General features: G+C 39.0%; 1 protein-coding gene across 3 annotated transcripts in view; it reads left to right on the forward strand.

Moving 5' to 3' along the window:
* The window catches only part of MCTP1 (multiple C2 and transmembrane domain containing 1), a 559,099-nt gene that overhangs the window by 394,442 nt on the left and 139,236 nt on the right, over positions 1 to 25,421 (forward strand). For all 3 annotated transcript variants that reach the window (XM_059725021.1, XM_059725023.1, XM_059725022.1), the window contains 5 exons: positions 5,852 to 5,954; positions 8,131 to 8,233; positions 8,560 to 8,661; positions 9,027 to 9,101; positions 12,320 to 12,439. In XM_059725021.1, the coding sequence (XP_059581004.1) occupies positions 5,852 to 5,954; positions 8,131 to 8,233; positions 8,560 to 8,661; positions 9,027 to 9,101; positions 12,320 to 12,439 (503 nt within the window). The remainder of the gene's footprint in view (positions 1 to 5,851; positions 5,955 to 8,130; positions 8,234 to 8,559; positions 8,662 to 9,026; positions 9,102 to 12,319; positions 12,440 to 25,421) is intronic.

A 25,421-nucleotide genomic window follows, 5' to 3' on the forward strand; every position in this document is an offset into this window, starting at 1 on the left:
GTGGCAGTGGCAGAGATGCTGGCAGTAGCAGCCAGAAGTGAGACAGCAGAGCGAACCACCACCACAGGGGCTGCTGGGAAGTCAAGTCCAGGTGCCACACTGCCCCTACCCTGCAACTGTGCTGCCTGACCCCGTGGACTACAGCTCCTGCTGTGCCTGATAGCCATGCATGGGGATAGGGCAGGCTGTAATCTGTGCCAGGCAGCACCTCCATGCCTGAGGATGGTGGGATCAGCTGCATGTGGCGTGGCCTAGGCTGCCCCCCCACACTTGGGCTGGGCAGGGCCAAGGGACCCACTGCAGGCCAGACAGAATCACTTGGCTGGCCAGATTTGGCCAACAGGCCATATTTAGCCCATCCTTGTGCGATAGGCTACCTTGAAGGCCAGTAAGCAAAGCTTGTTAAAGGACACCTGCAGACAGGGGGTCACCCATCTGGAAGGGTGGCAGGGCTCTTCTGGCATATAAGGTAGAACTATAGCCTAAGCAGTCAATCTGGCCCTAAAGGCTGAAGAGGAAGGAGCTCTGTAGTAAGATGCCTGCTGATGAGTACCTGATTGTCATCCTGCTGTCCCTGAGAGATATCAGTAAGGAAATGAGGACAGGCAGGTGATTAGACTCAGTTTGGATGGGGATTTCAGAGAATAGCAGTATGGTTATAGAGTGAAGTTATAGCCAGTGCACTTATGTTTTGGGTTTGAGTTTTAATTGGTGGGCTGGGTTTGGGACTGTAGGAGTGATCAGAAAGTCCTAGTAATGCCAGCAAGGCACAGGAGGTTTGAGTCTGACAGGCACTCAGGCTGGTTGATTGTTACACCTGCAAGGCATGGACATAGCTATAGAGGTGGTTGGAGGCCATGATTAACTCATAAGGCAATGCATGCCCTTAGGGGACCAAGAGGGCCCACCTAGCAGAAGGGATTGATTGAGAGTAGTGGGGTCCAAGAGGTATCCATGGGTAAGAGGATAGGCTAAAGGCCCTTGGGCAGCCTCCCTTTCCAGCCTCCCTTGTTTTGTTAATAAGACCAAGGTATGGCAGGTGAGAGCAAAGGGAAGGACCTTAGAGCAGAGCAGGAGCCAAGTCACCAGCAGGGGGTGTGAGGGCCATGCCTGGGACACCAATCCTGTTACAGGATATAATAGTGATAGCAAGTGTCATACCATATTTGCAGCCCTGTTGTAAAGTGCCATTGCTTTCTCTTAATGCAAAGTCAAACGTATTCTTAAATTTGTTTATTTTATGGTTTATTTTAGAGGACGTTAAAAAAGTTGAATTTAAGTGACAGAGAAAGATAAGTTGAAGTTATTTTAATATAGAAGAGCACATAATATGAACGTTATAGACAAATATTCACCATGATGGATATTGCTTATTCCTTGGTGGTCTTGACCAGTTTTAGTCTTCATATACTTCTCCAAGGATCTATATTTAAATAGTGAATATCGAAATATTCAGAAAATAAAATTCTGTCGTCATAATTTCAGGTGGTCAGCTAATTAACTTATTATTTCCAAAACTTTTTCTTTATTCATTGTAAAAGGCATTAGGGCAGTTCTGCAAGAACATTTCTCTGTATATAATCGATTCACAGAAATCATTTACAATTGTAAGTGAATATCACTGAGTATCCTATAACAAAGCAGATAAAACAATATCACCCTGGTTACCTTGTACATTTGTAGTGTTTGTAATTGTGATCATCTCTTTGTTTGAAATGTGAGTCATCAGTGTCTAACTTCTGTTTAGGTGTGGTATGTGGCAGGTAAGCACTCTAAAACTCTGAAGGTAGCATCTGATGGTTAATTAATGCATCCTTTTTTCAAGATTAATAGAGAAGATTCGATGATATTCAGCTTTCAGGGGAACATAAACATCCACTGTGACTGTAATTCACAATGTGTTTAAAACAATTGTTCTTTATCATTAAAGTTAATAATATGCACATTAACCTCTGATGTAGTCTGAATCAATATTACAGTTTGGAAGATGTGACCCTTGGACAGCTTTGTCTAAATATTGATTTCATTGTCATTTGTATAAGGTATGAAACAAATTACATGCTTACTAATATCATTAATGTAGCCCCATTGAGCTACTGAATTTATGGGTTCATATAATACATGACAGTGCATTAGAGAAATATTGAAGACATTGTGAAATACAATTGCTTAGTTTGCTAGATTTGATTGTGGGGAGCCAATACTGACATTCAATAACTTCCAAATACTTTGCTGTCTGTAGGTAGACTAGAAACAAGGTTAAGCCACTCTGGAATATGCTGTTTATTTGTTGTTAACTTTAACAAGGCATACTTTCCTCAGATTATGGCAGTAACAAATTATTTTAAAGCTTAGTACTCATGTATTTATATCCTTAAATTTAGATGCAGATTCTATGCATGCTTTCACACCATGATAAACACACAAGATTTGTTGGGTAAATCTGATATCTTTTATCAGACCAACTAAAATAGCTGGAAAAATTATTCTCTGAAAGCTTTCAGGTCCAAACACCCTTCTTCAGGCAGAAGGAGCATCCACAGTTGTTTTGTGCTCTTCCCAGAAGATCCAGAAAGAATCTCTCAGCAAGCAAGAATAAGGGGAGAAAGAGACACAAGTGTCCATAACTATATCAATTTTTTTCCATACTTTTGAAGAGGATAACCTCCTTGGTCTACTGCATCATTTTAACTTCCCATGATTAATTAGTGAAACAAAGCAGTGTCTGCTAACAAAGTAAATTGCAGGTAAATTCCAACACAGCACAGTGATGATAATTTTAAGACTAATTCTGGTTGACTTACATACGTATACCTTCTCTTTAAGTGACTGTGTTTATCATATATGTTTCAGCGGTGTTGGTTGTAGCTGTGTTGGTCTAACAATGTAGGGAGACAAGGTTCTCTGGGTAAATTTGATGTCTTTTATTAGACCAACTAAAATAGTTGGAAAAAGTCTCCTTTGCAAGCTTTTGGATACAGACAGCCTTCTTCAAGCAGAGGGAGCATCTGCTGTTGTTTTGTGCTCTTCCTGGATCTTCCAAGAAGATTAGTAAATTTCAGATTTATCCAAAGAACCTTGTCTGCCTACATCCTTAGACTAACATGGCTACAACCAACACCCCTCAAAAATGTATGATAAACACAGTCCCTTAAATAGGAAGTATATGTATGTAAGTCAAGCAGAATTAGTCTTAAAATCATCATCACTGTGCTGTGTTGGAATTTACTTGTAATTTACTTTGTTCGCTGACACTGCTTTGTTTCATTAATTAATCATGAGAAGTCAAAGTGATGCATCCTCTTCAAAAATATGGGAACAATAGTTATAGTTATGGACACTAGTGTCTCTTTCTCCCCAGTAATTTAAGCCTTTATTCTTACTTGCTAGGAGATTCTTTCTAATAAAATATCAGATAAATAATTTGATTCTTACTATGCCTACCTCTCCTCCTCCCTCCATCTTCTTCCTCCTCCTCCAATATCTTCTTCATCCAGTAATCTTTCTGCAGTTTCCAGGAATCCAGGGTTCGACAGTATTCTATTTTCCACACCTTGTCTCTGGGCAATTTCATTTGCAAACACAAACTCAACTACGAGCGCCATGTGGATGACTCACAAACCTAACTCTTTACTCCAGACACGTCTACACTAAAATCTTGGCATCTCTTTCTAACATTTCCTTTAACAGCTCAACAAAGGTCTTGATTCCTTTCTTTCTCCCCCCCACCTCCCCCTCTTCCTCCCTCCCCCACCATCTGCATTGTCAAGCACTATGGACAACACCATCATTTTGTCTGTCACTTTGGCCTGTAATTGAGGCCATCTTCAAGTCTCTCTAGGTCCTCAATATCTAAGCTACGTCCTATTCCTGAAAATTCTTTCTGCACTTCATCTGGAAGGACATAAATAGGGCTTCCCTATTTATTTGTACAGCTAAAACTGTGTAGGTTTTTCCCTGCTTTCTTTAGCCTTGGCAACTGTAGTCTTTCCCTACCCATATGCAATCGGAATAATGCTACAAAGATCATTTTCCTATGCTCTTCTGTTACATTTTTGCCTTGGCTGGTTCTTTTTTTTTAATCTCATAAACATAATCGGTGTGTCCTCACTTTCAGGTCCCTTTATGGCTTATGTATTAACTCTCATTTAGTGAACCCCACCTCAGATCAACTCAGGATGCTAAACTTCACGTAACATGAATTATGTTCCATACATTAAAGCCGGGCTTTCCAACTAGTGACCTGGGGTGGGGGAGAGGAAGAGGTTAAGTTGAAGTTCAGCTCCTGCTCCTCTTATTGCTCCAACTGCAACAGTAGCCCCAGGGTTCCTTTTTCCTCCTCTGGCTATGACTTCCTGCCTGTACCCTAGGTGATGGAGGCAGGAGGAGAAGGGAGTCTGGAGCTGTGCAGATGCTCAGTGTAAATGCAGGCAGGGTGCCCACATGGGCACACAGTGCAGTAGTGGGGGCATCCACATAGACTCACATGGACTGGGGGGCCCATGGCTCACCCTGTTAGAGCCTTCATGGCATGCAGTCCTCACTGATGCTGCCTGAGGGGCATGCAGCCCTTGGCCAGTTGAAAAGTGGTCATCCCTGTGTTAAAGTTTCAAACAAGAATCTTCATGCTTTTTTCCCATCCCACCTCTCACATTTGGTAGGAGCTCCTTGTACACATCTTCTTTACTATGCCTCCAATCGAATCCTTGTATATGGTCTGTTCCCAGTATTCTGCCCAGGCCACTGCTTCTGGTGTTGGTGTTGCCAGATCTTGTGGGGTGCATTGTGGTGCTACAGGGCATCTCAGGAAATGATCCATGGTTTGCTTCTCTTGACAAACACATTGGTCAGTAGTGGAGGGGCTCCATAATTTCATGAGAAAATTGCATCTGTTGAGACCCACTCTCAACCTGTTCAGGCTCTGTCATGTATGCCATTTGTAGTGGGAGCCAGATGCTAACTCCTCACTGTGGTAATTTCTCACTGGCTCCATTCAGCAGCTTTGTTGCCTGGTTTCTTCCATTCTTTTTGCCAGAAGGTAGTTCTGGCTGATTCTGGTGATTTGGTCAATGGTATGGTAGAGGACAAAAAGCTATTTCGTGATGAGAGACGACAGTGCACTGGTTGACGTAAACATCTGAAAAGCCATTTTCTTGTTCATCTCCAAGTCACTTCTTAACCCCTCCTTTACCAGGCTACTTGAAAAAAACTACAACAGTTAGGCTGCTGATGCACTGACACTACTGCCTACCATATAACCTTTATTGTCTCATTGATTCTCTGTGTACTCCCATCTGTCCATGTCCAACCATGATCTGTTATCTTATATTTGGATTGTAGGTTCTTTGAAGTAGGGACCATTGTTTTGTTTTTTGTTTTGTGCAGTTTAACACGTTGGCAGCCCTATCCCTGAAAGGGCTTCTAAGTACTGTGATAATACAAATAATAAAGAGTAATATGTTTACTATGCATCAAAATGTTATAAGGATCTAATCATTACTGGCAAACTATTGACTGCACAGCATACCAAGTCCTCTCAGTTCATCCTGGAAATGTTGACAAGCTTGCAGGATTTTTGCAGTTTGCAATTAGAAAAGTAGTAGATTTTGTCCTTGCATTCCCAGTCGGGATGGAAGTTTTATGAATTTTCAGTACAGAACAATTATAGATTGTAAAACCAGAAGAGACCATTGTGATCATTTAGTCTGACATGTATATAAGACAGGCCAGAGGACTTCCCTGATTGAAATCTTGTTTGAACCAGACACACAGGTGGATCTTTTGGAAATAAATCCAATCTTGATTTACTTTTGCCAGCTCATGGGTTTTGTTCCAAATTCTCTCTTCATAGGTAAAAGTGACCCATTTTGTGTAGTTGAGTTGAACAATGACAGACTGCTGACACATACAGTCTACAAGAATCTCAACCCTGAATGGAACAAAGTCTTCACATTGTAAGTTTTTTTTTTTTTTTACTTTTAAAAATCAAAATTACCTACTGCTATTCCAGAGAAATAGTTGTGAAATACTCTTATTTTTAAGCTAAATAGTTGAATTCCTTTTCAGTGGAATTAAGAAAAATTGAAAATGCTTTCAGATAAGTGAAAACTAGATCACTTTGTTAAAAAGAGGAGGTCCGTTCCTGTGAGAGAGTAGTTGTGGAGTACAGAGTATTCCTAACTCCCAGTAGCTTTGGTGAAAGTTGAAAGAGCTCATCTCAGAGGATTTGGTCCTAGATTTTTGGAAATGAGGAAACATGTTGATGCTAATGATCATTATGAAACATAATTATTATCTTAATGAATACCACAAGTTCAGTATATGTGAGAAGGAAATAAATCAGAAGCATCCTTTTTCAGGAAGAGCTTCTTGCTGATTTTCATTTTTTTTCAATTTGTTTATCTGATTTGACAAATGACCTTGTTACAGTACTATTTGATATTATAATTATGCAATGCTGCTATTGGATAAATGGCACTCTGCAACATTCAGTTTAGAAGTGGCACAGCTGTTGTACTTTTCTGTAGTTTTGAAAATAATAAAAGGTTCCAACAAATGCAAAGAAGAATACTTTGAATTGTTACCTTATTTCATTGTTTTAGTTTCTTTCTTTCATATATGTGTGTGTGTGTGTGTGTGTACACAGACACACAATTTTTATATATATATATATATATATATATATATATATATAAATTGAGTCTCCCTGATTGCAGTGTGATACTGATGAGGAGAAAATTGATCAACTTCAGATTTCTTTGCTGCTGATATCGACAATCAACTCACAAACAGTAGAAGCTTAAGCTTTCTGTGAGTTTCACTTTGGCAACAATGAGAATATTAAGTATTGCGTTTGGTCTCAGAATGACCTTTGAGTCAATTTTTTCTATCTTTCTAAAAAATTGTCTGTCCTATATTTTGCCACCTATACTATAGAATCTATGCAGCATAACTCTCGTTCTTCTGAGATGGGGCCTCAGTAATTAATTCAGAACAAAAGAAAAATCCTACAGCAATTGTAATTCTCATTAGCTTTCTCACATAGTTCTCATTTATGTATCTGCAAAACCATGCTAAATTCTTCATTAATTTATTGTTAATTATCTGCTAAGAGAATCAGTGACTAATCAGCCTCTGTTACTTGACCAGGGTCTCTGAATAAAGACTCACATATTTTTGTAAGGAACAAAAGACTTATCAGGAAGAAAATAGAAAAATTAGTAAGAACTTCAAGGGAAGGTTTTACCCCTTGCAGTATGTATATGCACGTGTTAATTGCTTTGGTTATTCTTAAATTGGTTAATGGATTTTGTCCTAAAATTCAACTTCACGTGTATCTACGTTTTAGTCAAGTGCTATTGTTTTTCTTTAATTCATATTTTCTCAGCAAGGAATTTGATAAAATAATAAGTGCGGTCAAACGATTTTTGTTTCTTTTCCCTTAACCAAAAAAAAAAAAATTAAATAAATAAATATCACACAGGATTTTACAATATATAACGTCACTTGCTATGCACAGTGATGAACTGTTTAATGTTTAAGAGTAGGTGAAAAATGTAATAAGGTTTGTACATCTTTTTCTAAATTCATTTTTAGTGTGGCTATTGAATATTTTGGATTAAGCTACGATTTTGGAAGTGGGGAGCTCATTCTGACCCTAAGGACATAGTCAGCTAGTTTATTTCTATTTCTATTTAGAGGGCTACAGATACCAAAGCATGTGGCATTTGAAATGACCACAAGGACAGTGGAATTTTCAGGTGTAGTCATTTATGACTATCAAACCTGATGTCTCTTTCTGTAAATCCCTTAGTACTACTTACCACTGGCTTTCATTGTAACTTGTGTAGCACCTACACCAGGTACAAGATTTAAAGGAACACTTTTAACAAATTTACAGTCGTGTAAGGTGCTGCAGATACTACAGCTGCAGTGTTGCCTCTGAAGTAACCAATCTCTGCTTTTGGTTGTATTTAACGACATCTTATTTACCTTAGTTTGTTTCCTGTTAGGCTTTCTAAAATACACAAATATCTGCTTTTTGCTAACTTTTTATGCTTTTGTCCTTGTAACCATTGATGTAGGTGACTTTTCTTTCTTCCTCTATGTGTATTTTTTTTTCCTCTATAGCAATATTAAAGATATCCACTCAGTTCTAGAAGTGACAGTTTATGATGAAGATCGAGATCGAAGTGCTGACTTTCTGGGGAAAGTTGCTATACCATTGCTGTCTGTAAGTTTCATTCACCTGACATACTGCTCTGTATTTCTCTTGCTCAAGGAAAAAAAAAATCTCAGCTCTGTGTCTGTCATTTTTCAACCAAGGTCTGTAATAAGAACACTAAAATTTTAACATACTCAATTCACGGCCATGTTGAATCCCATGATAGTTAATTTTTCCTGACAGACTTGGTCCTGGTAATGAACAGGTACTTGTCAGAATTGCCACAGTTGTTTTGGGTTCTCTGTCAGTTTCAGCAGCTGGGGGTCAAAGGTCACTGAGGGAGTGTATTCAGTGGAGACCGTGAGACAGACGGCTGTCATGTCCTTTTCCCGCAGATTCAAAATGGTGAACAGAAAGCCTACGTCTTGAAAAACAAGCAGCTGACAGGGCCAACAAAGGGGGTCATCTATCTTGAAATAGATGTGATTTTTAATGCTGTAAGTCTTAACTTTAGCTTTTTTGTACTGCTAAAGAGTTCAGTTTCATGAAAGCTTTTGTTCCTGATTTGTAGAGAATTTCTGTCATTCCTCATTTTCTCTAAACCTTGATGTATACTACAGAATGCTCTTCTGCCACTGCCTGGCACACCCACTCTTTTTGTTACTGTGCTGCTGCTGCTGCTGCTGCTGCTGCTTGTAGTGCTGCTAATGTAAGAAATAGAAGCTTGTGCCTGTATATACATTTATATTTTGTGGGCTTGGGAGCCATGACTTTGGAACTTTATAATTATTGCAAATTGAAGTATGTGTCATTACTAAGTATGACATAAGCCCATAATATTGACACATATTTTGGTGTATAGGTGAAAGCCAGCATACGAACATTAATGCCCAAAGAACAGAAGTACATTGAAGAGGAAAACAGACTGTCTAAACAGGTAAAAAGTAAGAAAAGACTAATCTGTTTGGAAAGGCTTAAGGATCAGGTGTAAGCTGCTAAATATCTCCTATCAAACTGCTATGTCTGGAAAGAATTACATGTCAATTTTCTGTTAGCAAAAATGAATTCTGAGATTTAAGAATGGTCATGAACAATATGCAATTTTTTATTGTATCTATTCATTCTATACTGCAGTTTGATTTTTCATGAAATGTCTGAATGAGAACACAGTTGAAACAATTGGTGTGTCCACACATATCAGGTTATATACCACAGGTGGATGTAAACTAAGTCTAGCATAAATTTTTGCTCTTGACCTTGACTTGAAAGAACTCCATTTTGTTGAGGTTAGGAGCGTATCAACAGTCAGTTAGATTTTAAGTGTGTTATATGGTATTTAGAGACAAGTAAGTGAGACAAAATAGTTTATGACTTTTCAGTGCTATTTAGTTGTTATAGAAACAGACTGTTATAATTGCTTTAAAAATGCATTTTGTGATATTTCCAGTTAGTTTATATTTGGTAGAATTCTTTGCGATCCGTAGTTCTGTATTTTAGTTCTTGGGAGTTGAGTTGAGTTGAGTTGTGGGAAGTTGCCTTTTTTGTTATGCATGGTAGGAAAGGGAAAGTTTTTAAAGTTTTTTTTTTTGTAGGAGCATATTCAGTTCAACTATTAATGAACCTTCATAAACCTTAATGTGATTTACATTATCTACCACATGAATTAAGTATCCATTGTCCATTGTATTTCACAGAAGAGATTGCAAAAGGGCAAAATACTATCTTTCTTCACTATTGTAGGGAAAGCAGTTTTTGGAGCTGCATTTTTTCACCATTATTACAGCAAACAAACAAGAAGGCCTTTTATTCAAGAATTGCTGTTCTCCCTACTTTCATAACAGAAAATGTTTGTTATTATACTTGCTTGCAGATGGCAAAGGCAATAACTTTAAATACCCTCTTTTGGTTTTAGAATATTTGCTTACAGCACAGCCTATAAAAGAAAAAAAAACTATTTAAAAATTAAAAAGAGAGTACTTCATTAGTAATTGCTATAGTAACATTTTAAAATATCCATGTTACCTGATGATTGGTGGGTTCTTCTTTAAAAGTAAAGTGTTAATCCAAAACCCAAATTAATTATGATGGCTACCTTAAGATAATAATGATGCCTAATATATCAGTAATTTAAAGAGTTTTCTCCCTGGACTGAAATCTTTTCCTCCTTGTAATTCAGTTTGTACAAATAAATATGAAGAATTCTTCTTGTTAAGATTATTGTGTTAAACCTTTAGTACTAATGGTAACTGAAAAGACCACTATCACAGTCTATAGCCAACAGGGAAAAAATGGATATATGAAGTATCTTGGTTTGTTTATAGCAATAATTTGGTATTGTTTGCAGATAATATCTCACAACACACATTTACAAGCAAAGGCCAAGATTTTCAAACTGTTGAAGTCAGAGAGATAGTGAATGTTAGTCATCCCTGACAAATCACACCACTTAGTTAAATATTGATGGCTGAGCCTAAATGTAGGTACACACTACTGAAAGCTTTTAGTAAAATTCCAAAAGCTCGATAACTAAATGATACTTAAATCCTTGCACATGATTTTTTCATATTTTTAATACACACCTTGAATTGGGATAAATGCAACAGTTTGTATGTATTTCAGACTTATAAACATTAGAATTAAATTCAGCATGTGATAAACTGACTTCTGTAACTGCTGAGATTCCTTTGCCCCTCCTATTTTCCAATACATAGTAGTATTCTAAATCTACATTTAAACAATTTGGCGGATTTAACATGTCTATGCTGCATTGAATCATCCTGAGGAACATCACCATGAAAAGCCCACACTGCCCACCCACTTTTCTCCACATCCTGAGCGTTAACAGGATGTAATTTAGCTACTGTTAGAGCAGTGGTGGGCATGCCCAGTGCTGCTGTTATAGCATGACTGACACTAAGAGTCTGGGTATGCTGTGGGCAGGGCATATGCCAGACAGCAGCTATGTGACATTCTTTTGGCACTTAAGCTAGGCACAGACATTCAAAAAGCCTGAGCCTGAATTGATTCAATCTTTGCAGTTTGTCTAACCTTGCTAGGCTGAACCAGTTGCAAGTGTACAGACATTCCCTCTGGACTGAGAAAATGCAGGCACATGGCTCAGGCTAGAAGCTGGGGGGTGCTAGAGCAACCCTCCCTTCCCTTCTATAAAGCTGATCGGGGGGGGGGGGGGGGAGGGCATGGCCAGGCCCTGGCAAGATACTCTGATTAGGGAGGGGTCCCCCCACCCTCGCTGCTTCTGAATGGAGAGGGAGCCAGAGGCAGTTGATAACACAGCATTTAGCACCCCATCAAGAACAAAAAGCCTCTTTCATTAATTCAAACTCTTCTTAAACAACTTTTTCCAAGGAAGGAATGGAGGGACTTTACCAACTAACCTGTTGATTAGCTCCAAAAATCCTTTAGCAGACAGTATCCTGTCTGCCTTTGTCCTGTCTGCCTTACACAGACACTTCTCAGCATTAGCTAGCATACCACATGCTCAGTACGGTCCCTGCTGTAGGAAAGGGGAGGGGGAAATCCCTACTTGAGCAGGGAGTTCTCAAGTAGGGATTCCCTACTTGAGAATAGGGGGAAGCTAGGCAGACACTGCTGTGCCTACCATCTCTGCCTGAGCTCCACCTAGGGAGCAGAGTGGAGGGGCCAGCCCTGCTCTGGAGCAGAAAGCCCCACCCAGGGCTGCAAAGCATTTGGGGTGCTGGGGGACTCTGGTTTAAGTTAAACCAGGAATGGGTCTGGTACAGACATTGCATAAACCAGTTTACCAAAATCAGTTGAGTCTGCTACTACATTCAACCAAGTTTATCTCGAACCAGTTTCAGCCATTTTAAAGCTGGTTTATGTGCACTGAACATCTGTTCTGCTACAGGTTTAAATCAATTTATGATCACTTAAACTGGTTTATGTGTATATCTATCCTTAGCCTTAGTGTTTTTAAAGCTGGAGCAAGTTCACAAGGCATATTTTCATGGCCTCATTCATAATCACAGTCCAGCCTGGTATAGAGATGGCCACTCTTTCAATTTTACTAACTTGCTTACATACCCAAGTGAGTATGAATATATTCTAAGCTGTCTTGATAGTGTGAAGTTGTGTGAGGTCTTGTTTTTTCTGACAATATTTTCATCTTTCCCACAGCTGCTACTAAGAAACTTCATCCGCATGAAGCGTTGTGTCATGGTTCTTATAAATGCCGCCTACTATGTAAACAGTTGCTTTGACTGGGATTCACCCCCAAGGAGTCTTGCTGCTTTTGTGGTATGATCATCTTGTAATATTTCTCATCATTTTTGGTCAAGGTGGTTTGTTTGGTTGGGTATAATGTTCCTGTTATCATCCAGTCTTCAAAATGGCTGTATGGCCTTGGCTTTCCTCCAGGCTGAAACTCAACCTGTTTTTTATATGTACTTTTTATTTAAATTCTAAAAACAGAATTAAGTTTAAAAGTTCATGGGTTCAAGAAAGAAAATGTTTGCCTGGTGGATATGTGTATAAATACAATGGAGCAAAACCAGAATTTGCTAACAATTCATTTTTTCCTTGCATAAGTAGTTCTTTTGACACCAGTATTATCAATTTGCAGGGCTTGGCACAATATCTGTCTCTTTTTTTTCAATATTTTTGGTACTTTAAAATTAAAGTTGTTTAAAATACAGACCTCTGAGGGAAAACCCTTTGTACAGATGTTTGGTACACATTATTAACATGGCATTTATGTTATGAGGGGAATCAGATCTTTCACTTGCTAAATAAATATTATATTTGAAAGTTTGTTTATAAAAATGTGGGTAGCCCTAGACCAAAACAGTTACTTCTCAGAGAAAATGCAATTGTCTGCTGTAAATATTCTTTTTTTAGTCCCTAAATTCTGGCTCCAGGTTGCATCTTGTGGTCCCATGAAACTCTAATTGCACCCCAAACATTATTTTTGTTAAGGTTTACACACTTGATATAAAATATAGAAAATTTAGAGTTAAAACTCTGTGTCCTTTTAGTAAATTCTGTGCACTTTATGTTGTTGCTTTATAATGACATGAGCTTCAAACCCACAGCCAAATTCGTCACTTGGATTTTGCCAGTTGGACATCCAGATTGTCAGGGTGGGAGCGGATGTACGCACACAACTTTGGGCAGACTCGGAAACTGACTGTTGTATCTCACAAGTGGGAAGAGCTGTCTGGGTTGTCTTGGAGCTGCACTGAATCACTACGCCTAGGCAGGGATCCTTTTGTACTGTGTCTGGCATTTAAAGCAGTTGTCTTCTAAGAGGGGGTACTGTACCTAGCCACCATTGGGAGGCAAATACTTGCCCTGTTGCAGCTTCTGTGAATGTGAAAGGGTTGTATATGACACCCTCTGTGCACACAGATATGAACATTACACAAAGAATGAGTTTGAACTGTGAACATCTCAGTTTTTGACTAATGCTGTTGTCTACGATAATATAAATATATCTTCTAGGCCTTAATTTAAAAGGGCGATAAACTTCTCTCCCTGTTTCTCAGTTTAGATGATAAAAACTCTGTTATGATAGTGCTTGTTTCTCTGTAAGGTCACATTTTCACGTTAGCACTGCTATTCAGATCAGTAAATGTTCAGCTGTCCAATTCTCCTTTCACTGCAGACATGGAAATCCTTTTTAATGTCAATAGGATATGGGGAAATGTATGGCAAGCATGGTAGTTTCTATCTTGTGGTCCACTGCTGTCACCATGAAGAAAGTTGTGTCACCATTTATCTTAATAGAACATGACCAGAAGCCATCTTAACAAGCAGTTCCAAATAGATAAATGCAGTCCTTTTATTTTGGTGCCATAGCAAATATCCTTTTTACACTAGTTATAGTACATTGTAGTAGAAACATTTCTGGTTATAGAAAAATATACTTGTTTTTCTTCCCCCACATAACAGACCATGTTTTTTTATAACAGTTACTTTAAGAACTGGCATTGATCTACTGCATCTATTTCAGTACTGTATGTTTAAAACTATTTCTGTCCTGCCCTACATCATAGGGTTCTACTTATGGTTACTATTTTCAAGTCTCTCTTTCCAAGGAGCATGTCTCAACAGATATTTTAAAGACTTTTTTTTCTGCTTCCTGTGTTGTAAAAGATGTATATAACTCTACCTCTAGTTAAATAGACATTTGTTACTTAAACAATATCTCTGAGAATTTAGCAAGGAATTTAACAAGGATTAGTGGAGACTGTGATTCAAAGTTGTAGCTGGAATTTCATAGCTTCCCCACATCCCTGTAAAATTCAACACTGTCTTGTGGAAGTGTGGTTATGGGACGATGTAAGACTAAATCATTTTAAAAGGTGGGGGAGGATGGTGAATCTACTGATTGGCAGCAAGTGTCAACTGGTCCTCCACAGCAGTTTTGTCTGCCCATTCCTATACCAGTGTACTGAAGTTAATTTGCTGTACCTTTAAAGTGAAATGAAGCAGACTGAGGAGCCCAATGCTGAGCTGGGCAGAATGAAGTGCCTGAAGGGTCACCCTGGTGGTCTCAGGGCACCCCCCAAATTTATAACAACACTGAAGGCATGGCAAGTGAGAGTGATGGAGGTGACTGATGAAGTGTCCAGAACGCCTAATAATCTCAGTGAGATGCTAGAGCGCACAAAGCACCTAAGGGAAACAGAAGCCTGTTACACAAACCAATAAACAACATTTTATAAATTAACTTTAAAATTAACCATTCAGTCTTCTAGAAAGACTAGAAGACATAGGCTTCTACATTAAGCCATGTCTGATATACAGTAGTAAAATAAGGGTTTCAGGCAGTTTTACAAAATGAAAAACTGATTTTTTTTCCAAATCATCAAAATCCTTGAATAGTTTGTTTGACTGATCAAAATTTATGATAAATCCCAAATTCCCCTTCTTCCTGTCTCACTCCAATCCCTCCTTCTAGATATGCTCACATGCACATGATGATAGAATACTGTAGAAAAAATATTCTAAAATCAGTGAAGAAAGGAATACAAGGGAGTCACAGCTTCAGGTGTGATGAGAAAATCTTTCCATATCAGATGATCTACACACTACTGAAAAGGGGGCTTTATAATGAAAACACAAACAGACCTTTTAAATGTATATGGTAATGCTATTTTACGTTAGTTATTTACTCAAGGTTTCTTATACGTTCAAATGTTCACTGATGCTCTTTTCAAAGTTAGTAGGTTTAGTGGTACAGTTTTTGACTTCAGGAATCATAGCAGTCATCTTAGGCTATGCCTCTACAGTAAACTTACCATCCTCATCACACTGTGCTGTTCCAGGTGAGTTTCCTCCTTCTGTGTAGCACTTGGGACAGCTAATTAGTCCATTTGGGCTAATTAGCTCACCCTGGTACATATGTAGTTGTAGCTATACAGCTTGTTTTTTAAGAAGTTCACCCAGAGCAACACAGCATTCTTCAGAACTTCCTCAATGTGATGTTGAATTTACCAGATAAACCTACCCCAAGCTATGTCTACACAGGGCCCATTTACATGTGCATGAATGTGCCATTGCTACTGTGCTTTAAGTTTAGTACCTCTAATATAACTAACTAATTGCACAGTAGCCGGCACTACTGCACAGTAGCAAAGGCACACGGTCTTTTCATGATGCTTAATGCTCAGTAGACTAATTCTATGGCACATTAACCTACTGCGCATTAAACATCTCATGGAGATGTGCCTATAGAGACTAGAAACTTTAAAGTATTTCAGAATGCTTTTGTCCCAAAACTGGGTTGCCTGTTGAACTTCAAAGTCCAGTGAAATGCTAAAAAATTGTCGACCTGGGGTTCCGAGTTAATTTTTTCTCACGGATTTCCAGACCTTCTGGAAGACAAGTGTGGGGACTTTCTAGCTTATACATCGCCTGTACAAAAAAACTCTACAAGTCTGTTGCACTTTCAAAATACCATGATCTTCAATGGGAATTTTCCATGAATAACGCCTTCAGTATCTACTCAATTTTTACTTTATTTTTTTTTACTGTGGCTCAATAAATCACAATAAATATAAAAGTTTGAGAAGCATCATATTATTACTACATAAATACATTTTTTGAATGAAAGCTTTTATATTATTGTGTCATTTACTTTAGTAGGATATTCTCAAGAAAATCCTGCTTCTGTGTTAGCAGTTCATGGAATATAAATTGTATGATGAGAATGACCTGACTTTGAATCTAAAATATAGTAGAATTGCTATGCTGACAATATCTTTTTGTCAGAATATCTTCCTCGTATGTTTTCTTTGCCAACTGTTAATTAAAAGAAATAAATAGCAACAATATTCAATTAATATCAAAATTGTAAAACAGTCCTATTAAATCTTCAGTGGCTCTATTTTGCCAAGATATTGGTCATAGATAGAAAATGTGATCTTTTTTAATAGTTATCATACTCTTAATACCTAGGCAAAAAAGAAATGAGTATAATACAAAGGGGGAGCCTTCACTTTAAATTTGATTGCTTTCCTTTAGGTAAGAAAAATACTTAACATCATCTCAACATATTTTTCTTCTTAATAATTAATTAATCAATAATTAATATCATATTTAAGTGCATAAATTTGTACTGTTATATAATATGCACAAGTGGCAAGATTTCTCTTTGGACTCATCTTCTGTTGGCACTGAAATGTCTACTAAATTGAGCCTAATTTCCATCAGACTCTTGACCAGACATTTGTGTTTTTGTGGATGTCAGTGGGTGCAGCATGGGGGGAAAAAGTGTATACTCTCTCTTTCCAGTACTGTCATTTCTCACTGTAATGAGTGCAAAAATAATTGGACAACTGAGCTATCAGTAAAAGGACACACTTCAACGTGAGTCAATGAATTATTTTACAGGACAAACTTTAATCTTTAAATGTGATTGTAGATAATTTGTGCTACCATCTGTCCATTTGGAATTCTTTTAGCCTTTTCAGTTGTTATACAGTAAGTGTTGCCGTGTTTAACATTAACATTTGATATTTTACACATTTAATTTCTGTACTGCTGTATGGTCCTTGGGGAGCTGCGCTCTAGTGCTACATGAGAGAGACAAAGTATTGATCAGTTAACATTTCAGCTACATTTATGTATGTCGCAAAATTAATGAAAATGCCAGACAAAAATGTCAGAGTGCACAAAAAGGTAGAATTTAAATTTGGTAGTTTAATGAAAAGTTTAAGATGTGCATTATCAAAAATGTCCCTTTGCCTTTAAAGTACAATTCATAACAGAATAACTAAAGGAACCACATATTTTACTTAGAGGAACATTGAACATGAAATATGGAAGAATGTCTAATCTTCAAAGTATTTGGTGTCCCAAAATGGCCTCAATAAAGCACTTTAATTGCCAGTTTGAATGTATAACCGTTAGTCATAAAATAAACTTGTTTCCTTTCTCATTTGGAAGAAAGGCAGTGCCACTGCACAACCACCCCCCATACTTCTCAGTACAAAGTCAAAAGAAAGCTTTCTATGCGCATATCCTTGTTATTCTTTCTCTTCACACAGTTTGTTTATATGTGAGAAAGGAAATTGTTCTTTTATAGACTTCTAAATTGCAAATAAATGAGTCAGTTCCACCAGGTCATTATTCAGATATAACTCAGCTTTGCTTAATTTTCCAGTGGAAATGGCACAGTGACATCTTTAGAGAAGGCCTTTAATACTCTTGGACACCAGCAATTTTTGGAAGTGATAGGATACTAAAGAAAAGATATTAAAAGAAAGAGAGGAAAAGTAGAGCTGGGATTTAGATATCACAGGCAATGAAAAATTAGAAGAAAATGTGCCATTTCAGTTGACACCGTTAGTTGGTTGAGCCCCTCTCTCCCCCACCCCTCCAAAAGAGAAAAATGCCCTGTACAGTATTTTCAGCAGATGGTTTTGTAAAAGGAAAGAGAGTGGTATATCTTGAAAGAGAGTGGTTTGCCTTGGTATCAGAAGAGACATGACATGTTGGTCTGTGGAATTTGCCTATATTCGTCTCTGTCACTTCCACTTTATAAGTGTAGCCTAGTCAGAAGGCTGTGGCTGTATTTAGGCTCTGTTGATATTTCTAGTATTATCCTATTTTTGCAAGGCTAATACAGAAATATCTTCAACTCATTTTTTCTAAATCTGAGTACATAAATCTTCAAGGTCAGTTATACATTATTTGTGGAAAAAATATTCTTGGTTTGACACACAGTTCTGAAGATCAGCTTTTCCCTTACCAATCTGCTGTCCAAAAACAGACTGAAGGGAAACAGGGTCAAGATTGTGAATAATACAACCTTCACTAACCTAAGTAACTGCACATTTTTTCCTGTTGCTGACTGAGCTTTCAGCCTTGGTCTGCAAAAGCTAAAGGACGTGGCAGTGACAGAGCCAAATGCTGGATTTATTTATTGTGGCGCATACACGCATGTCCAGCAGCCTCAGCTCTGTCAGTTTCATTCTTGCCACCAGCAAAGAAAATATCATATACTAGGCTGTTGCTCCTGCCTCTTCACTAAAGCAAGGCAGCTAAATCCTGTCCCTGATTTTAGAGGTTAAGAGAATCCAACAGAAGTGCTATGTTACTGAAATTGAGGCAGCATGTTAGAGTTGTGTGTAGTGCTTACCTTTACATTGGCCTAGGTGCTGAGGAGTGGAACGGGTGAGGAACAGAGACCAGACTACGGCTATCCATCAGTCATTCTCATCACTAGAGTACCAGCATCCCAGCTGAAGTAGAAATTGCAACCTTGAGGGATGGTTCTGCTGCCATTCCTTGACTAGAAGGAATTCTTTCACTGCAGGCTATGGTGGATATTCCCAGCTCATAGCCTGTCCAGTACAGCCTACCCTAACTTCTACCACATTACACATTTGCATGCTTCTAGTCCAAGCAGAGTTGGTACGGCATTTCTGACCTTAAATCTACTGAGTAATATTTTATTTTCTATTTCTTAATATTGTACCTATTTCATTCCCTACAGAAAAAGGAATTGTCGGTGGGGAATGCACTAATTTTGTATCTAAATTCTGCCCCATTGGAAACACATCAAAATGCTTAACCTCACAATGCTTTCGTGATGGAGGAAAATAATATTCTCATTTTACAAATTGGGAGGTACTGAGAGACTTGTGTAGCATCATGTAGGAAGTCTCTGGTAGAACAGCAACTGGAACATAAATCTCCTAATTCTAAGTTATTGCCCTTTTTCTCTGTGCTATTCTTCCTGCTAATTGGAAACTTAGCAACTCACCATGAACCTTGCTTCTGGCCTGGACTTGCTGTATAGACTTTGGCAAGTCACATAAATTGCCTTTTTCAGTTTATATGTGGGGGGTAATAATATTTTACAGCTCTGTGAGGCAGAGAGTTGTGTAGAGCTTAGCTATATCCACAAGATTCTTACATAACAATTTAAGATATTGTACAATCCATACATCCGCTTCAATTTAAGGGAGCTTCCAACAAATAATACAAGACAAAACTGGTAGTGGTAATGACAGAATTTCAGTGGTGGGATACAGAAGCTACAGGACGTGAACACTATGGGAAGCATTTAGGATTTTGAGTATGCCGAGTTTCCTTGGTTTTAAAACCTTTAGTGCTATTTTAACATTATTTTTGCACATAATATCTTAAAGTATAGTATCATAGGTTTATAAAGTGAGTCTACTTCTCAGACAGAATACCTTGGAAACAAACAGGGCTAGATCTTTAACTGAATCAAAGCTATGTTCAGTGTATAGCATGAGAATGGGCTTCAGCTCATCATTTATACCACCATTCCTCTTTCCTGATTTTGAAAGTGTCTGAGGGCTGTTCCTTTCTCCATGTTACTTAGAACTTTTTTAAAACAATACCCAGTTGAAACAGCCCAAGGGGACCAGTCTTCTATAGTAGAGATTGCAGCAGTACATCAGGGCTTTAGCTATGCCCCTACTTCTTCCTGGCATGCCTTGAAGCTGAAGCTAGTATAGGATATGTCATTATGGCCAGCTCTGTATCTCCTGAAAATTCCCCTAACCAATAACTTGTCATGTGGCTGCTTTAGCTGACTAAGTACCTCTACCTCATTCTGAATGATAGCTGCTGATGCATCACAGGATGTCTAAAACCTACCAGCTTAAACAATGTTTACCTGATGCTTGGCATCACTTCGCCTGACATAGAAGAGCAATGGCCAGCAGGTTAGAACAATCAAGACAAACTGAAGATGTGAGACACCTGCTATATGACTACCCCACAGCACACAAATGTCTAAAGTCATGCAGGAGATTCCTTACCAGCACCCAGCCTCTCAATGCCACAGCCAAAGAGACACAACTACAGATATGGAATGAGAGGCTGAAGCAAAAAAAGTGGACATTCCAGCAGCCAATTCCTTGTCACCAGGGGGTGACAAACTATGGTAAAGTTGGTGATGCCTCAACCACCTATGTACCAGAGTTGGATACTCCAAGAAACTAATGAGGAAGTGGGGCTATACCACAACACCTGCTACAATGCCTGCTGCTTGCAGATACATGTACAATGAAAGATCTCACAAAGTACAATAAATTAACACAAACATGTGTGACAAAATGGTCAAATATGGTGTAGAGACACAAGAAGAAGAAGCTGACTTCTAACCTGCTCTGCACTATAGCAAGAATGAGGTACTAGAAATTAGGATCCAGCCCTGTGTATCTCTAGGTCTAAAGGAGCACAGGCAGGAGTACTTGATCCTTTCTCACACTGACCTACCAAATAATTTAAATATCAGTTGAAGAGAGAATTCTAGATCTGAGAGAACAGTTCTGATAGCAGTGACATTGAATTTTAATAATTATTGACTAATGTCATTCTATCGGGAAAGTGTCTTTATAAACAACCATCAATATTTTGCCATCAGGTCCTACCAGTTTCCATTTTACATTCTTTCTGGAAGTGATGGTCATTTCAACAGTCATTATTTCAGATTGCATATATGGGTGGAATGAAAAATATCTTAAATTGTTCATTTTATTCCAGTTATGAAATTTAAAACAAAATACATTAAACCAGTGGCAGTCAGCCTTTCTGGACCCTCCCTGAGTGCCACTCTTATCCTCTTCCTCTGCCCAATCTGCTTCTCTGATTTCTTCTCCTCTGCTTTCCTATGTGCCCTGTCTGATTTTTTGCTTTGCTTTCTTCTTCCTATCCTATTTGCTGCTGTGTGGCTTGTCCCCTCCCTCATCTGCCACGTGTCACACACGGAGGTTGTCCAAGACAGTTGTGGCACTTGCACCACAGTTTGGTCACATCTGCATTAAATGATGTTACACAGAGTATTTCACTTTTTTTTTAGTACAGCAACAGTAAGTATTAGAGCAATTTGCATGAGTAGAAGGAGTATTTGTAGTGTTGATTTATTGGAACTTTCTGTATTTACACAGTAATGTTTTGCTGAAAGGATAGAATTGTATCTTAGGTAGTAAAAATGTACAGTAGTTACAAAACCAGATGTATATTAATCAGAAAAGGCAAACTAAAGGAAATTAAATACAGAAATTGCCTTTCAAAGCATTGTAAAGGTTTGAAGTTCCAGCACGTCATAAAAGCAAGATGGTCAAAATCAAGGTTACCAACTTTAGCAACTAATCCCCCTCAAGGAATTCTAAATATGCTTATGTCTACATGGTGTCCCTATATGAGATGGGAGATGATATTTTAGCCACAAAACTTGGCCATGAGGAAAAGAATGAATTCTGTAGAATTCACTCTGAATTTGCAGAGTTTTATTGGATCCAATATTTCTATTATTGTGTTAATATACTTTTCATATAAATAATATAAATGTTTTCTCCTGCTCATCCTGTGGTTTATTATTTGTTTTGACATATACAACATAAATTGGAATCCAGTACACACAATAATAATCAAAGAACTTGAATGCTAATCAGAGGAAAGCCCTTTCATCTTTTCTAATCTATGAAATCATGATTGCAGCACATATTATGTGACTAACAGACATCCTGTTTAATTGCTTTTATTTATGTTAATACATAAAGCCTCAAGAATACATTAGGTCACCATTGTCCAATTGGTGGCCTGTGGACCATATGCAACTCTTAAGGGGTTAACTTGTGACTCCCCCCTCCCCCCCCGGCTCCTGCTCAGCCAGTCTTACCCCCATTGCTTGGGCTGCAAGAGCAACCAGAGGCTCTGGCTTCTCCTTCCCTCCTCTGGGTTCTGCCTCCTGACCTCACCTCAGGGGGTGGTGCAGTGCAGCAGTGGGGAGCTGATGGTGAATGTGGAGCACATGGTGCAGTCTAGTTTGGGGTCAAGGGATATAGACACAGTGCAGCAGTGAGGAGAGGGATAAATGCACATGGTGCATTGGTGGTAGGGACATTTGTCAGGTGTGTGGCCTGAGGGGGCTGTGGTTTATTCTGATATGGCTTCAGGGTGTGCAACCTCCTGCTGGTGCAGCTCATGGGGCATGCAGCCCCTGGCTGCTTGGAAGTTGCACAGCCCCACCTTAGATAACTTGTAGCATTGCTCCTTGAAAATGTGTAATACAGCAAATGTTGCCATTAGGGCTGCACTGATAAAGATTTTCTTGGTCGAAACTGATGATTAACCAACCATATCGGCCAATACCGATCTGATAACTGATATTTAGTAGGGGTGTGCAAAGCAGGCAGTATTCAATTCAGCCCAATTTGGGGGACAGTGATTTGATTCATTAATTCAGAACACTGTCCCGATTCAATTTGGCTGAATCTGAATATTCAATTCTGATTTGCAGAATCAACAATTAGGCCATAGACACTGCTTTATATGTTTTTTCTACATACCTCGAGGTACCAGGTGTGGCTCATGAATGCTGAGATGGTGGGACAGATGGAGCGTCCCATGGGAATACAGGGGTGTCCCCTGCATGCTTGGCAATCGACCGTGGACGAATCCCAAGTGCCCCCCTCAGACCCAGAAAGTGAAATACTTCTGGTCCACTTCTGGGTCTGCCACTGAGTGCACAGGGGACCCTCCCCCACAGTGTTCCTGTGGGATGCTCCATCCACCCCACCATCTCAGTGTTCACAAGCCATGCCTGGTACCTTGAGGTATGTAGGAAAAACTTACAAAGCTGTGTCTATGGCCGAATTGTCAAATCTCTCCAAATCAATTCAGAGAGTTCTGAATCATTTCGGAGAGATTAATGGGTCTCCTGATTCAATTTGGATTTGGTGATTTGGCTGCTGAATCAGGCTGAATCTCCTTCAAATCGAATCGGTGACCAAAGCTTTGCACAGCCCTAATATTTAGTAACAGCCCAAGACATTTTAAACTAGTAACATAAACCATTTTTTGTTTGTTTTGCATTTATAACACACACCCCTCCTGCCTGCTCTGGCCCTTGATGAAGAAGGCAAGTGACTGCTTTATTTTCATGCACATTGCCCCCTCATCCACAGCTCCTCCCTGCAGCCCCACTCCCTATGCAGCCTGTGCTGCTGTCCTGGGTGGGCAGGATGGATCCTTATGCGGACAGCAGTGCTGAGCATGTTTGAACCCCAGAGCACGCCACTGCCTCAGTGCTGGTGGGCCCCACACAGCTGAGTGGCTCCCTACAGCCACTGGGGAGAAACGGCTTTTGCAAAGGCATCCAGTGCCCAGTGGAGCAGAATGTCCCATGTGCACAGCCTTACCCCAACCACGCACAGCCCATTTCTGTGGCAGCCCCAGCACTCAGGCCCCTGATAAGTGTGTGGCATTGCAATGTCAGCAGCAACAGCTGGTAACAGTCCCTTTGCTGCTGAGCATGGTGCCCTGTGACCGCTCCCCAGTGCCCCTTCTCCATTCCTCTCCTGCTACTTACCAGGACCTGTAGTCTTGCAGGCTTGGGCCAGTGGTGGGGCACAGATACCAGACTATGCTTGCCAGGGTGCTCCGGGCATGCGGCCATAATTATCAGCTGCAACAACTAAAAAATGCCAATAGCTGATAATGTCATTTCTCCTCTTATTGGTGCCAGTCCAATAGCCAAATGATATATTGGTCCACCCCTATCTACCACATTTAGTTGAAACAGATATCATTGGGTAAGAGTAGTGCCCCCAGTTCCGGTGGCGGCAGGATTAGAAAAACTTACTTTAGCTTTGGAGATGATCAGAGGCTAAGCCTCGATGAAGGCATTACTGGTCAGAAGTTAAGAGAACTGACAAGGAGTAGGTTTATTAGTACATTCTCAGTACTTCTAAATATAGTGGAGACTAGAGTGGAGAAGGTGTTATCCAGGCTTCACTACCTCTCTTTCCTCTACTTTGGCACCAGGTAGACTCTCATGTGTGCAGACAGATGATAGGGAGATGGATGGTTTTTCCATTTTTGAAATGGCTTGTTCCTTCTTGCTACAAAATTTTCCCCATAACTTTTGACTCTTTTGATTTCCTCTCCTGCATAAATCAAACTTCTCCTGACAATGTTTTGTTTTATTTGAATTGGAGCAAGCTTAAAATAAAATTATTTCATGCAATTTAAGAAAGTCTCATGTAGCCAGTTTTGATTAAAGATAGGAAAAGGGTGCTATTTTCATTTTTAATTGGATAGACATTTTGAAAAATGATGAAAAACACTAGCATAGAAAGAACTCCCTTGGTTAGCACAATATATGTGTTGCTGTGTTGAGTCTCTTGGTGTCATATGGATGAGTCAATAAAGTGACCTGGTAATTTATGAACATCAAAGGTTTAATTAATTTTTTCTAAATTTGACAGGATTTTAATAGCACATTACTAGCATAATCCTCATTGCACATTTTAGTCATGTTAAAAGGTATTTTTACTATTCCCAAGTGTAGGTTATTTTCCATAACTAAAGGACTAGGATTAAATCTTTTCCATAAGGATAATGGTTATCTTGATGCTTCTCTGAACTATCCATCCACGTTGTTTTCCCCTTTATCTTCAGATTCTCAAGGGCTCCCTTGTGTTGACCCCAGACAGCAGCTGCAGTTCTTGGTGACAAGGCTTCATTAAACAGATTGCAGTCCAAGCAGAATGTTTGCTTAAATTCCTTAATTAAGGGCCAAACTGGTGGTCCAGCAAAGCTATCCAGGAAAATCCTAGTATTACCTTGTGTTCTCTGTGGCTAGTGGTTGGTGAAGGCTGGGTGTATACTGTCCCCAGTTTTATAGGTTAACATTGTATACTAGCCACAGCTATGTATGGAGAAATAAAGATCCTTTTTATTAGGTAACATTGCAGGGAACAATATCACCTATGCGATTTTTCAGTAT

This window comes from Alligator mississippiensis, chromosome 3 (genome assembly GCF_030867095.1).
Source record: "Alligator mississippiensis isolate rAllMis1 chromosome 3, rAllMis1, whole genome shotgun sequence".
In the NCBI taxonomy this organism is placed as follows: domain Eukaryota; kingdom Metazoa; phylum Chordata; order Crocodylia; family Alligatoridae; genus Alligator; species Alligator mississippiensis.